Source organism: Balaenoptera borealis (assembly GCF_965194805.1).
Source record: "Balaenoptera borealis genome assembly, chromosome: X".
In the NCBI taxonomy this organism is placed as follows: domain Eukaryota; kingdom Metazoa; phylum Chordata; class Mammalia; order Artiodactyla; family Balaenopteridae; genus Balaenoptera; species Balaenoptera borealis.
The window spans coordinates 129,387,530-129,402,781 of NC_138881.1; the positions used below are offsets into that span (position 1 = coordinate 129,387,530).

The 15,252-nt window shown below is 47.4% G+C and overlaps 1 protein-coding gene across 1 annotated transcript in view; it reads left to right on the forward strand.

Moving 5' to 3' along the window:
* The window catches only part of VAMP7 (vesicle associated membrane protein 7), a 99,060-nt gene extending 97,728 nt beyond the window's left edge, over positions 1–1,332 (forward strand). Inside the window, exon 8 of the mRNA XM_082376430.1 lies at positions 1,285–1,332. Coding sequence (XP_082232556.1) covers positions 1,285–1,317 — 33 coding nt within the window. The 3' untranslated portion in view covers positions 1,318–1,332. The remainder of the gene's footprint in view (positions 1–1,284) is intronic.
* Positions 1,333–15,252: the final 13,920 nt, after the last annotated feature.

Consider the following 15,252-nt stretch of genomic DNA (forward strand, 5'->3'; position numbering starts at 1 on the left):
TAAAAATAGAATTACCATATGACCCAGCAATCCCACTACTGGGCATATACCCAGAGAAAAGCGTAATTCAAAAAGACACATGCACCCCAATGTTCATTGCAGCACTATTTACAATAGCCAGGTCATGGAAGCAACCTAAATGCCCATCAACAGACGAATGGATAAAGAAGATGTGGTACATATATACAATGGAATATTACTCAGCCATAAAAAGGAACGAAATTGAGTCATTTGTTGAGATGTGGCTGGATCTAGAGACTGTCATACAGAATTTGTTGAGACGTGGATGGATCTAGAGACTGTCATACAGAGTGAAATAAGTCAGAAAGAGAAAAACAAATATCGTATATTAACGCATGTATGTGGAACCTAGAAAAATGGTACAGATGAAATGGTTTGCAGGGCAGAAGCTGAGACACAGATGTAGAGAACAAACTTATGGACACCGAGGGGGGAAAACCGCTGTGGGGTGGGGATGGTGGTGTGCTGAATTGGACAATTGGGATTGACATGTATACACTGATGTGTATAAAATTGATGACTAATAAGAACATGCTGTATAAAAAAATAAATAAAATAAAATTCAAAACTTAAAAAAAAAATTACCAAAGAGGACAAAGCAGGGAAGTAAAAGCATCTCTTCTTAGGTAGACAGGACACCTTCAGAGTAAATGTTCCAATGTTCCAGTGCAGACAGAACATAGCCAGGTATAAATGTACTTAGTGTAGACAGATCACTCTTGGGTCTAAATATCCCAGTGTAGACAGGATATGGTCAGGTCTAAACATACTCGGTGTAGACAGAATATGGGAGATCTAAATCTACTGTGTAGACAGAACTTGGTCAGGTTTATACTAGCTTAGGGCTGCTCTCCTAGGAGGACAGGTTATACAAGTGGGGTCTCTCATCTCTGGACAGGGGGCTCACTCTCATGTGGGAACTAGGACATACATTGCTTGGAGACTAAATCAACATCGGGCTCCACACTTCACCCACATCAGGAAACGGAACAAAATCACTCTGTCATTAAACATTTTGGCATGCAAAACAAAAATGTTACCAATTTCTCTGGCCACATTATGGTTGGGATCCAGGGAAGAGTAAAGTATGACTCCATGTTGGATGTGCTTCTTTTACTTTAACCTTTGCTCTCCGTTGCTCTTTGTTACTATAATCACTAAAAGGATGTTGACTATAGCTCTTGGCATACATAATGGCCTACCTTGGGTAATCCTGCCCCTCTGCCTGAATGTTAAACTAAAGTGCCTTTGTTCCACTCACAGGGAGACATTCTGACCCTACCTACTTGTGAATAGCTGCAGAAAAGAAGAAATTAAGACATCCCCTCCCCGAGGCTGACCAAAACCAGGAGATATTTTGCAAGACTTATGGCCTTTTTACTTTACTTCCACATATCCTCCCCCTCTCTGTTCTATAAAATAAACTGGCATCCAGACCCCAGTAAGATGATACTCTAGGACATTAGTCCACCATCTTCTCAGACGCCTGGCTTTCCAAATAAGTCACTGTTCCTTGCCTCAACACCTCATCTCCTGATTTATTGGCCTGTTGTGTGGTGAGCAGAGCGAGCTTGGACTCAGTAACAAATTTGGCTTAGCCAGCCAGTAGCCTTCCTGCTCGTGGCTAGCCGGTCCTGGTCAGGGAATTTTAGGGTAAGGCCCTAGCAGCTGCTGGGACCATTTGTCCTGAAGATCTTCCCTTCAAAACTCCCTGAAGCAGCACCTGCTGCCCCAGCGCTTGGCAGTTGAAGCAAGGAAACTACAAACTTCTGCTAGTTGATGGACTCGATTTTGGAGGGTAAGTCACTCTGGTGTGCACCCCAGGAACATATTCCCTCCTTAATTTTGGCTTTTCCTTTATGGGACAAGCCAATTTGTTTGGTCGGGGTACCTGTTGGAGAGGGGAATTGTTGTTGGACTGTACCTGATTTGGGAACCGGTTCGTTGGTTTTGGTTTTGGTTTTGTGTGCATCGATGCTGTAATTTATTTGGGCTTTTGTGTTGGAATTTGTTTGGATCTTTTGTGTTTTGGTGTTATCAAACTTATAAAAATGGGAAATACTCCATCTATCCTGAAGGAGAGCCCTTTGGGGCGTATATTAGATAAATGGGCAAAACATAGCTGTGATGGTGGACTAAGAAAGACATGATGTACTATTGTAATAGGGTGTGGACTCAATATATGTTAGGATCAGAAGAGCGATGACTCCTGAATGGCTCACTCAATTATTATATGATCTTGCAATTAGAAGTTTTTTGCAAAAGAGCAGGGAAAAGAGATGAGATTCCATGTGTAGAAGCTTTTATGCTATTGCATCAGGAGGAAAAGGAATCAGAGGGCTGCCGCCTTATGGTGCAGTGGTCTGAAAGAAAATCCAAGAGGGCACCTAGACAAAAGAGCTTAAACAAAATTCAGGAGATAAAACAAAAACCAAATGAGGATCCATCCTCATTTGGATTTCTACAGTTTCTAGAAAGGATTTACCAAGGTAGAGTTTCTAGAAAGGATTTATCAAGCTTATAGGCGGTACACAGATACAGACCCTGAAGCCCCTGAGAACATAAGGATGGTAAGTATGACCTTCATCTGGCAAAGCACCGCAGATATAAGAAGAAAATTATAGAATTTAGATGGTGCATTTGGAATGAACCCTTCTCAATTTGTAGATGTTGCTTTTAAAGTATTCAAAAACAGGAAACAATGACAGAAGCAAGAAGATGCAAAATGGAATGCAGCCTTTCTGGCAGTAGCATTGAATTCCCAGAAGGGGAGTAACCTAAAGGAAGGTAAGCCAACACTGGGGAAGGAACAATGTGCTTACTGCAAGGAGGAAGGGCATTGGAAAAAAGATTGTCCTAGACTAAAGAAGAATGGAAGGAGGACAGGAGCCTCTCATATGTTAAAAAGAGAGGAACACTCTGTTAATGAATGAAGAGGCTAGGGGAGTCCCTTGGGCTTGAGGCGTCTGATTGTAATTTCCCCACAGGAGTCCTGGGTAACTTTGACAGTGAGGAACAAGTTGATTGACTTTCTGATAGATACGGGTGTCACATATTCTGTGGTAAACACCAAGGTGGCACAGAAAACATCTCAGTCTATCCTGGTCAAGGAAGTTTCTGGGGAAGTTCGTTCTTACAATCTCTAGAATGCCAACTAGGGGACCTCACCCTGAAACATCCAGAGTGTCCAATCCCCCTTTTGGGATGAGATCTCCTTTGTAAAAGGAATGCTGGGACACCTAATCTAAAACAATATCCTCTGAGACAAGAGTCCCAAAAGGGAATTCAGCCAATTTTGGAAAAGTTTTTGAAAACAGGACTGATTAAACTTTGAAGGTCCCCATGTAACACCCCTATCCTACTGGTCAAAAGGCCAAACTCAGCAGAGTATCGCTTTGTCCAAGATTTGAGGGCTATAAATCAAGTAGTCCAAGACTTAAACCCTGTGGTGCCTAATCAATACACTCTGCTCACAACTGTTCTGGGAGAATACGGCTGGTTCTCAGTCCTGGACTTAAAAGATGCCTTTTTTCTGCATTCCTATTGCAGAAGAATCACAGCAGCTAAAAGTAAAACGTTCCAACGTAGGTAAATGGGTATGTCAGTCCTTCAATATCACTGAGGTAGCCACCCAATTCTTTGAAAAAAAGAGAAAAAACTGTCCTTGTTTTACAAATCTAGTCTTTACAGGGCCAGAGGTGTGGCTCCAAAAATAATCCGAAACCCACCAATCCTTTTACCACTCCTCAAACCTTCCCTATTTATCTTAAGAGGCTTGTAAGTATTAAACAAAGGGAAAACAAAGTCATCCTAGGGGAAACTTGCCTATATCTTTAAGATGCAAATGTCCTACCTGGTCTTCTCAGGAACCCTTTACCTCTGCCACCTTTTTAAAATGCAAATTTTGAAAAGAGGGTAAAGTAATTTAGAAATTGACTTGTCAAGGATAAATAGAAATCCTGTGTCTTTTCCGTAAACATTAGTAAAAAGATTTAGCCATCTAGACAAGTGAGCTTGATTTGTTCCATTGCCAGAAACCCAATTTTAATACAACCGCTTTTGTAAACTGATGGGTTTTACATGCTGTACCTGACTCAGGGCTGAAATTTTGAAATGAGAACTATGAGGTCTCTCTGTTTGTGTGTTTGTATGTGTCTATGTGTGTTGTAGATGTATGGTATTACCAAAATTAATTTGTAAAAGAGCTCTACCTAATTGACTTAAAAATATTAAGTGCTTATATAAATACTCAGGAATGTAAAACTGGACAGAATGAATTTTAGGTTCACGTGATCTAGAAAATATTCAACATTAAACTGATATCTGGTATTGAAGGTGGCTTAAGCTTGTTGATCTAATTAATATAGACATGTCTTCAGAGTCATTAATATTAAGCATAATACTTTTTTGTGCGTAGGAATCAAATAAGACCTTATTACATCTGTTGCAAGGAAAATAACTTGATATGATGAAACTTTAAAGTAAATGTAAACGAGATAAGAGCTTTTAGGTAAACTCTATACGAATAATTATGTTCTGAAAATTATCTGAAGTAGTCTCTCCAGATTTTGGTAACTATTCCTTGCCTCTTGGTTTTCACTAGAAATTAAGGTTTTTAAGAGTTGGAGATTCTAATTTAAATATGTAATTGAAACTACTAAAAATAAAGAAACATTTCACTATATAATAGGAAAGTGGGATATATGTTTTGAGTAAAAAGGAGTTTTATGCATGGTCAGGCTGAGATTGGATTAAACTTAATTGGGTAAATAGATTTTGTTATTAAAAGTAGACTGGTGCAGGACCAGATTTTGTTCCTCTTTGCTAAGAGAACAAGTTTACTTAGAATGCTGCTTTTGATAACAGATTGTGTGAACTATCTTGCCTTTAACTGAGCTGTATTTGTTCTTAAATTTTCTATCTGACCAAATGTTTAAAAAATATTTTTTTGATATTTTTGATGATTTTCCTATCAAATTCTAGTTAAAGTTCTTTTGACTTCAGCTAGCTTTGGGATGCTTCAGAGGGCTCCTGAGAGCATTTTCTTCAAATCTGCATATTTAGCTTATTCTGCTTGTGGAAGATGATTGGCATGTCCATCCTCCCTGCTTGGCCCACCAGCCTGGTTGGATTCTCTGATAGTCAAGACTCATTTCAATGTGCACTGCAAGAAGTGTGTGCTTGTGTTGAGAGGAGGCTCACCAAACCGGTGAGAGGCAAACTGCAGGCAAACAGCAGCCCCACCGAGATCAGAATAAGATGGAGCTGGGGTGAACTTGGTTCCTATTTAAGTCACAAAAACAGGAGAGATCAAAATGTCACTTCTCATTAAGCCGCTGAACATGCAATGATGCATTATTACCTAAAACTCTGGGATACTTTAACAGCTTTATCGAGGTGTAATCGACATACGACAAATGCACATGTTTAAAGTGTACAATTTGATAGGTTTTGAAACACATGTACCCCATCAAGATAATGATTATACTGTCAATGAAAAATTAATCAATGGTCAATCTAAGAAAGAAATGGAAATTTTTATTCGAGCCAACCTGAAGATTATAACCCAGGAGACAGTTTCTCAGAAAGCTCTGAGGCCTGTCCTGAAGAGGTGAGGGGGGAGGGCAGCCTATGTGTGATTCTGACGAAGGGCTACGTGCAGCCAAGCACACGGCTAGGTAGGAGGTTACTGCTGTTCACGAGGGACAGATACCTTAATGGTTTCAGTGCTTTTCTAAGTGTGGGAGGAGGCAAGAATCCAGGTTCAGAAAAATTTTCTCCTGAAAATATAGAACTCTCTGAGGGCCAGTTCTGCCAGTTTTCCCAGGGCACAAAGTGCCTCATCCTGATTGTTGTCTGAATTCCTTTCAGGGTGTCCTGTAAGTCAGCGACTGTGGTGGTTGATGACAATTCTTGTAGAACTGGATGGTGGGCAACATTCTTTATGTTACAACCCCTCCCTTTTGGTCTTAATTTTGACCAAGGTTTGGGAGGCATTTAGTGACCAATTTATCCCACGGTGCTAGGAATGCTCATTCCCAGGTCAGGCGAGGATTTCCTTGATAGGCCACTCAGTGTGCTCTTACTGGACTGGGCCCTGTTAACAGTAGCCCAAAGCCTCTAGGCCGCCTGTCCTACTAGTCTGCTTTGGTCCAGGAAATGGTTCCCTCTTGTGGCTTCTTCCCATATCTAGAGTTACACTATTACAATCACTGATCTTATAGAACTATGTATTTGACAATTGTTTTAGGTCACGTAGTCATCATTATTTTTATCGGAGGCTCAATCACACATTTGGTAATGCAAGAAAGAAAAATCTTGTAAAATAGGCAGAATACAAGTAATATAGCTCGTGACTTTAATAAAGTCATAAGTAAGTATTTAAGCTAAGAGCTTCTTTTAGGTGCAGCCCGGTATCTCCCCAGGTCGCCTGACCAGTCTGTTCTGCACCAATCATTATCTTTAAGGGAAATGATATAGTGACCTTATCCATCCAAAGACGTCTGCACGTACAAGGTGAGTGGTGGGCTATTGTGACCCCTTACAGGATAAGGAAAGGAATGCTACCTTATAAGGAGTTACATGGCTGTTGCCAGAAGGAGAAAAATTAATTTTTGTGGGTGAGCAGATATTTCTGTCATTGGGGAGGTCAGGTGAACACATAATGCAAATGCACATGCATACTAGTGGGGAGGGGGGAGGCCAAAGGGCAGAGAAAAAGCTTATGTTTTTAATTTGTCTTGTCTTGCCTTAAAATATGAATTTTTATTTCATCCATACCTTCATCCCCAGAACTTTCCTCCTGCTCTCCCCAATCCAGGCAAACTTGGATCTGCTTTCTGTCACTACAGATTACTTTGCATTTTCTGGAAATGTACATGCAAGTGTGGGGAGTGGCTGTATCAAACTTTGGTTTTTAGCTTCAGAATAAGTAACTAAGAAGACATAAAGATTAAAAATGCCTTCAGTGACTTTATCACGGTCAAACTTCAAGGCAGTAGAAAGGTATTTACTGGGGGTGGGGCAGGGCAGATCAGGTCAGCAGGTAGAACACACTGTATTAATAGAAAAGTGTACAGATAGATACTCTATTAATAGAAAGTTATAGACATTTTCTAAGGTTTGATGAGGACCAGCCACACATGAAGCTAAACAAAAGAAGCTCTGGCTGCTCTAGGAAAGCACGCCCACCAGGAAAAAGTCACAGAGCGCTTGCTCCAGGGAACAGCCGCAGCCCCGGACAGCATGACGGTTGACAACCCATCCTGTCCTGACCTTCCTGGGATCTTTCCTTTCATGTAGAGAAAAGCTGAAAAGAACTGCTTGTATTAAAAAAGTGACACATTTTTGTGTTCACCCCTCTCACCAGCGCTGCAGACACCTTGTCCAAGTGGGCTCCCACTCGGGGGCAGTGGTTCTCACGTGGTTGGAGGATAGACGAGGCACGAGTGGCAGAACTGTCCTGGCTCCACCCACAGCTGATTTCCTGCGTTCCCCTGAGGCCACCTGCCCCATCTCCTGTCCTCGCCCTTAACACAAACATCCCTGGGCCAGGAAAGGCAGGCAGTCTTGTGTTCCAGGCATGTGCCTGCTGTGGGCTGAATCATGTCCTCAAAATTCACATGTTAAGTCCTGACCCCCAGGATCTCAGGATGGGACTGTGTTTAGAGAACAAGGTCTTTAAAGAGGTGATTAAGGTAAAATGAAGTCACTAGTGTGGGCTATACTCCAACATGACTGTGCCCTTATAGGAAGAGGTGATTAGGACACAGACACACACAGAGGGATGACAATATGCGGACACAGGGAGAAGACGGCCGTGTACACACCAAGGAGAGAGGCCTCAGCAGGAACCAGCCCCACTGACACCTTGCTCTGGAACTTCCAGCCTCCAGGACTGCGAGAAATAAATGTCTGTTGTTTAAGTAGCCCTGTGTGTTGTGTTTGTTATGGTAACCAAGTTACCACGTCTTGCATTTACGGGGCCCTAAGGAGTTAATGTCCCAGGAAGAGGGGGCTGCACCAGGGTCCCTCCGCACGTGAGCTGCTCTGCACGCAGGGGCTCCAGGCCGGCCAGTTTCAGGGGCAGCTGCAAAGTGACCCCCTTCCAAACCATGCACTCTCCTGTACCCTGGACGGGGGGCACATGTCCCTGTTTGGGAGCCTCTGGTCTCAGCTGGGTTCTCCCAGGTGCACGTGGAATGGTGCATTTGTGCTCGACACAAAGGTTGGGGTTCTAGGGCACATTGTGGCGGTGCCCTGAGCTGCCAGGCCTCCTGCAGGAAGGGCTGCCCTGTGCCCCCTGCCCTTCCTGGGAAGGACCTGCTCGTGATTTTCTGAGCCGAGAATCTGACTCTGTTCTACTTTACACACAAGTTATTTCTGTATGCCTTTAAGATATGCTAAATTATGCAGGAATATAACAATGATGTGATTCTAGGAAAGCTTGTTCTCATAGTTATTCAGAACTTTAACAAGAATTCTCCAACATTTTAGAAAATCGTATCTCCTGGCTCAGAGTTTCTGAATTGCCAGTAAATGCACCAGGATTGCTGTCACAACAGTAATTCAAATTATATACAAAGATGCCTATTTGCCCTCATTTAAAAACATTAAATATAAAGGTTGAATTCAGTTGAATGTTATCTACCTTTTCTTCATCTAAATTGAAGAAAAATTCAAGCAAACATCTGATTACTTAGTGTAGTTGAAGCCAAGCACTCACCTATTACATTATGTATTATTTCATTAAAATATATTTCCCTTTAATGTTCCTCTGTATTGTAACTATAACTGCATAGATACACACATAAATATAATTATATTTAAATTATATGTGTATAGAGATTATGTTACCTCTGCATTTGATTTCAGAAAGTGAGGGGAGTGTCACAAAATACTTGATACAAAAGGAGTGAGGGTCTGATGGGCTGACAGAACCCCTATGACATAGCATTTCATTCCCGCTAAGGTGCTAGAATCAAAAAGACAGTCAGTAACAAGGGGAGAAATTGGAACCTTCAAACACCGCTGGTGGGAATGTGAAATGGTGCCACTGTTTTGGAAAACAGTCTGATAGTTTCTCAAAATGTCAAATATGGAGTCACCACATGACCCAGCAATTCCACTCCTACGTATAAACCCAAGAGAAAGGAAAATACATGTCCACACAAACATTTGTACATGCATGTTCATAGCAGCATGATTCACAACAGCCAAAAGGTAGAAACCACCCAAGGGACCATCAACAGGTGAACAGAGAACAGATACACACAATGTGGTCCATTTACACAATGGAACATTACTTAGCCATGAAAAGGAGTGAAGCTCTGACACAGGCTACAACTTGGATGAACCTTGAAAACATGATGCTCAGTGAGAGAAGCCAGGCACAGAAGGACGCCGTCTTAGTCTGCTTGGGCTGCCATAGCAAACTACCAGGCTGGGGGCTTAAACAACAGAAATGTATTTTCTACAGTTCTGGAGGCCGGAAGTCTGAGATCAGGGTGTCAGGATGGTCAGGTTCTGGTGAAGCTCTGTTCTTGGTTGCAGATGGTGTCTTCTCACTGTGTCCTCACATGGAGGAAGGGGCCAGGGGGCTCTCTGGGGCCTCTTTTATAAGGACACTGATTCCATTCATGGGGGCTCCACTCTCATGACCTCATCACCTCCTCAAGGCCCCATCTCCTAATACCATCACCTTGGGGGTTAGGATTTCAACATGTGAATTTTGGGGGGGACACAAATATCCAGCCCAGAATAACCACAAACTGTATGATTCCATTTATAGGAAACATCCAGAACAGGCAAAACCACAGAGACGGGAAGTGGGTTAGTGGTGCCGGGTGCTGGGGGAGGGGAAGAGAAATGGGAAGTGACTGCTCATGGGGATGGGGATGGGGTCTCCTTTGGGGGGCTGAGAATGCTTTGGGACCAGATAGAGGTGGTGCTTGCACAACATTTGAACGTGATAAATGCCACTGAGTTGTCCACTTTCATGGTAAATGGTGAGGTTTTTTTTAATAGTTTTAAATTTATTTATTTATTATTTATTTATTTTTGGCTGTGTTGGGTCTTCGTTTCTGTGCGAGGGCTTTGTCTAGTTGCGGCAAGTGGGGGCCACTCTTCATCGCGGTGCACGGGCCTCTCACTATCGTGGCCTCTCTTGTTGCAGAGCACAGGCTCCAGACGCGCAGGCTCAGTAGTTGTGGCGCACGGGCCCAGTTGCTCCGCGGCATGTGGGATCTTCCCAGACCAGGGCTCGAACCCGTGTCTCCTGCATTGTCAGGCAGATTCTCAACCACTGCGCCACCAGGGAAGCCCAAATGGTGAGTTTTATGTTACATATATCTTACCACAATTAAAAAACAAACCATCGTTCATCACATCAACAACTTGACACCCCAGGGAACTCGCATTTCTGCTGAAAGATCCCGTCTGCTTGCCCAGGTGGTTCCTGGGTGACCACGTGGGGACCGTGGAGTGTAAAGGAGGGCGTGAACTACCCCACACCTGGACGGTCCAGAGGCGGACCCAGGGCTCAGCCCACGTGTAGACGCGGCCCTGGCAGCGCAGGACAGAATCCACTGGGAGGGCTGGCCGGCTTTATCATCGAGTGTGAGCAGCCTCGTGGGGCCGGTGGCCGTGCACTGGTGACTGACTGACCGCAGCCCTGGACGCCGGGGCCTGTGGCCTGATTCCTCTCAGCCCGAGGCTGGGGCCTGCCAGGTGACGTGGACGGCGCTGCCGTCAGTCCATGGTCGCTGCTGGAACACGGGCACGGCTGCAGAGTAAGACCGGAGCGCCTCCAGTTATTTGAGCACCTCACGGTAGAAACATGATTTTTACATAACGCACAGGAGCCCTGAAAGGTTATTTTCTTAGGTGAGCTGATAACACCGCCCCATCCACATGGGACACCCGCTGCCCTGCTCACTTTCCCCACGGTGGCTGGAGTTGAGCCCTTCCGCCCCCTCCCCCAACAGAATTGGCCTCCAAGGCCTCCTGGGGGTCCTCCCTGAACCCTGAGGATGTGTCCTGCCTGAGGCTCCTGACACAATATGCTCCCGCTGAGGTCGGCCTGCGGAGGTCACGCAGAGGTCTGAGCAGTCAGGTCCCAAAGCAGCAGGACGTGACCCCGGACACAGGCGTGTCCACCCTGCACAGCGGGGTCCCTACGAGCAAGCGTGAGGTCACTTCTTAGGGCCACGACCCCTGTGCCTTCGAGGTGCAAGGCCCGCCCCACTGTCCTGCCCGCGTCCCTTTCTCTGCAGCCCCTGCGGGACTCAAGCCTGCACCTTCCCCAGCCCTGCGTCCCCCGTGTAAGGCTGTCAGCATGACTGACGCCGTCCTGTGTCCGTATAGCTCCTCCTGTCCTTCGCTGACCCTACCCAGGACTGTACCGTGTGGTCCATTACTTCTCTGTCCTGAAGGCCTTTCTAGTTAATAGAGACTGTTTAATAATCATTAGGATCAGGTGGCCTCTATGCTCTGTCAGTCCCCAAACAAGGACGACCTTCGCTGATGTGTTCCCGGCGCCCATGAGGCCAGTTACCCGTTCATAAACCTTGACTTAGGAATGCACGTCCTGTTTCCAAGCAACCCCCCCGCGTTAACTACAAATTGTCCCAATGACCCCGCGGCCATGCAGAGCGCAGCTGCACATGCTTCCGGTTGTCCCCCAATCCCGATCCCAGCCTGTAAGTTACCTGATAATAAACTGATCCATTGATTACCTGGAGCTGACTGCCTCTGTGTTTATAGACCCAGCCTTGGAGGGAGGGCATCGGCCCGAGGGCGGAGCCGGGTCCCGGGCGCTGGGGGCGGGGCCGGGTTCAGGCCAGCAAAGAGCAACCCGGATATTCACGCCTGTGGTTGAGCCTGCTGGTCTCTCCGTCCTCCCGTGGGGCACAGTGTTCACGTCCCCGTGCTGCCCCGGCTGGCCTATCTCCTGTTGGGTGGTAAGCTCTTTGTCACAACCGCCATCACCCCCAGCTCCACAGCCTCTGTCCAGCCTCAGGGCTGACGCAGGACCATCCCCTGGGCTTCCATGCCTGCCCATCCTTGGTTGGTGTCCTCGGACCACTTGTGCTGACAGGTGCCGGCTCCCTCCAGACGCTCCCAAACGCTTCATCCACGCAGGACCCTTCCCCAGGACGCAGGAAAGGAAGCCCTACCGCGGGATGTGGGAAGGCATGACTGACCACAGGGTGACGTCAAGCTCACCAGCCAAGAGCAACAGTGTTCAGGCTCCTCGGACCCTTTCTCACCTGACCGTGACCCAGCTTTGACCCCATGTCTCCATTGTCCCTCCATTGGCCTCGCTCTTGTGAGCAGAGCAGGATAGTGTGGTCAGTGGTCACAGGCTGAGACACACAGACACTGGCTGACCCGCGTGCACCCATGCTGACCCCACGGAACGGGCACTGCACCAGGCCCTGTGCGGTGTGGGTTCACCTGCCCACAGAGGGGCCGAGCCTCTGCTCCTGGCTCCAGAGGTCACCTTGAGTCTGACAGGAGTGTCCGTGCTCTGTGGGCCTCACTCCAGGCTGGTCTGTGCTGACGGCATGAGGCCTGGTGGGGCTTCCTGAGTCCCCCCCGGGGGCTGAAAGCCAAGGTCAGGCACATGGTGGTCCCCACATTGACGTGACAGACCCCAATAAACCCTGCACTTCAGGACTCAGGTGGGCTTCCCTAGGTGGCCACACCCGAAGGACCCCCGACCCTGCTCCTCACCTCTGCCCTCGGCTGATTTTAATCTGCATCCTAAGCAACTCTGTGCCCGCTGCAAAGAGAGGGAGCTTGTTCATACACCCCTCCCAATGCACGGGGCTCTCGTGGGCAGGCCCCTCCTCGGGTATGGAGCTCACCTGGGCAGGCACCCAGCAGCCCACGGGGCTCTCGTGGTCAGGCCCCTCCCAGGATATGGAGCTCACCTGGGCAGGCACCCCAGCAGGGCTCGGCACATAGGAAACGTGCATGTACCCCTCGTTGCAGACCACCGCCAGCCTACCTGTTGGTCAGAGCTGACCCTGAGTACCTCAGAGTAGGACCTGAACTAACAAACAGCAGTTCCTGGACAGGTCTGTGACCCTGGGCTTTACTCTGTGCGGGCTCCCTCCACTGGGTCTTCCAGAGGCTTCTACTGCATCTGGGGCACCAGGTGCCTGTCTCCACCCACCACCCCTCCTCTCCCTGACTCCTGGATTCCTCTTGTGAGGAGAGGCTCTTTTTGAAATTGTCTCCCACTTATGGGCCAGTTAAAATGATTAGAAAACAAGCCAGAGCTGCAGCCCCGTGTCTATCCTGATCCTCAGGACCGCACAGCTGTTCCTTGGACCTGGCCAGCACAAGGCCCATTTTCTGCAATTATGAGCCCCTGATGGGTGAGGAATGGCCGACTTGGGCAGCCTGAGCTGGCCAGCCAGGCCTCCCCAGGTGTGCCTGAGTTGAGGTCTGTATAAACACCTCCTCCAGGCAGCAAGAGTACTTGCAGCTTACCTGACGCCATACTTCCTGCCCTGTCAGTGGCTGTGGGGCTGGGCTGGTGGGAGGGAGTGAGGGGCCATAGCCTTGCGGGTGACCCGCTCTGAGTGGGGCTCTGCTGGACCTTCCGCAGGAGTTGCCGGGCTGCTACCTGCTAAGGAAGAGGATGTGTTGCCTGTACCTGCCACTGGAAGTTCTCCCCAGGCAGAGGTGAGGAAGCAAGAAAAAGGTAGTGGGGGCCCGGACAGGAGGGGTAACTCAGGTAAATGGAAAGCTTTCAGAAAAGCATCCAGGCCAGGACCATCCCGCATGGCCTGCAGGAGCTAACTCAGCAAGCGTGCTGTCACTGGCGTGGCTCCAAGCCCTTTCATCCAGCCTGTAAGGTGTTTGCACATATTTAGGTGTTTTACCTGGGAAGGGTGGATAAGGTTCAGGAGCAGCTGGCTTGGGGGTCAGTTAACGTTTACTCAGAGATGCCTCTGCATGGTTCAGCAGCTTTGCAATAACACTCCTTGTCAGGGGGCTGCTGGCTGCATGTGAGGCAATTCCCCACCTCTGACCAACTTCAGAATTGTTTACCACTGGAGCAAGTGTCCTGATAGGGTTTTCATCTGTGTAACTAGTGGGTTCTTAATTAGCAACGTGAAGGGTGACATCAGAGGTCCTGAATCAGGATGGAAATACTTATCCCCAACATGTACAGGCGTAAAAACCTGGGGAGGCCGTGTGCAGCCGGCACCCTTAGGGATGGGCTTCCGACTGACCCCTCAACATTCTGGTGTCCAGCCACTGCTTTAGGATTTCTGAGGGCCCAATGCTGACTCTAAGGGTTCTGCAATCCAGCCTCTGTCTGCGTGTAGTGACATCCACACTTCCAGGATCCTACAGAGCAGGGTCTGTGTGACTGTTCTGTGTCTTCTGTAACAAATGACCCCAAGCTGGGTGGTTTAAAACAACGGGAATTCATCCTCTCCCAGTCCTGGAGACCAGATATTTTATTTATTTATTTATTTAAAAAAATTTGTTTATTTATTTTTGGCTGTGTTGGGTCTCCGTTGCTGCACGCAGGCTTTCTCTAGTTGCGGCGAGCGGGGGCTGCTCTTCGTTGTGGTGTGCGGGCTTCTCATTGCAGTGGCTCCTCTCGTTGCGGAGTACAGGCTCTAGGCATGCGGGCTTCAGTAGTTGTGGCACGCGGGCTTTAGAGCGCAGGCTCAGTAGTTGTGGCACACGGGCTTTGTTGCTCTGCGGCATGTGGGATCTTCCAGGACCAGGGCTCAAACCGTGTCCCCTGCATTGGCAGGTGGATTCTTAACCACTGCACCACCAGGGAAGTCTGAGAGCAGATATCTTAGATCAAGGTGTTGCAGGGCTGAAGTCCTTCCAGAGGCTCCAGGATAGGGTTCTTTCTGTTTTTTCCAGCTTCTGGGGGCTCCAGACATCCCCAGGCTTGCGGCTGCATTCCTCCCATCTCTGCCTTTGTCTTCACGTGGCTTCTAGTCTGTGTCTGTGTCTCTCCTCTTTTGTCTCTTATAAGGATGCTGTCATGGGATTGAGGGTCACCCTAACCCAAGATGACCTCACCTCGAGATCCTTAACTACATCTCCAAAGACCCTTTTCCCAGATATGGTCCTGTTCATGTGTTCTGGGGGGACACATCTTTTGGGGCCACCATTCAACCCATTATCTGTGTATAATATAACCCTCATTTTAGGAGATTACCAAGGTCCCATTTAGACTGGCATAGA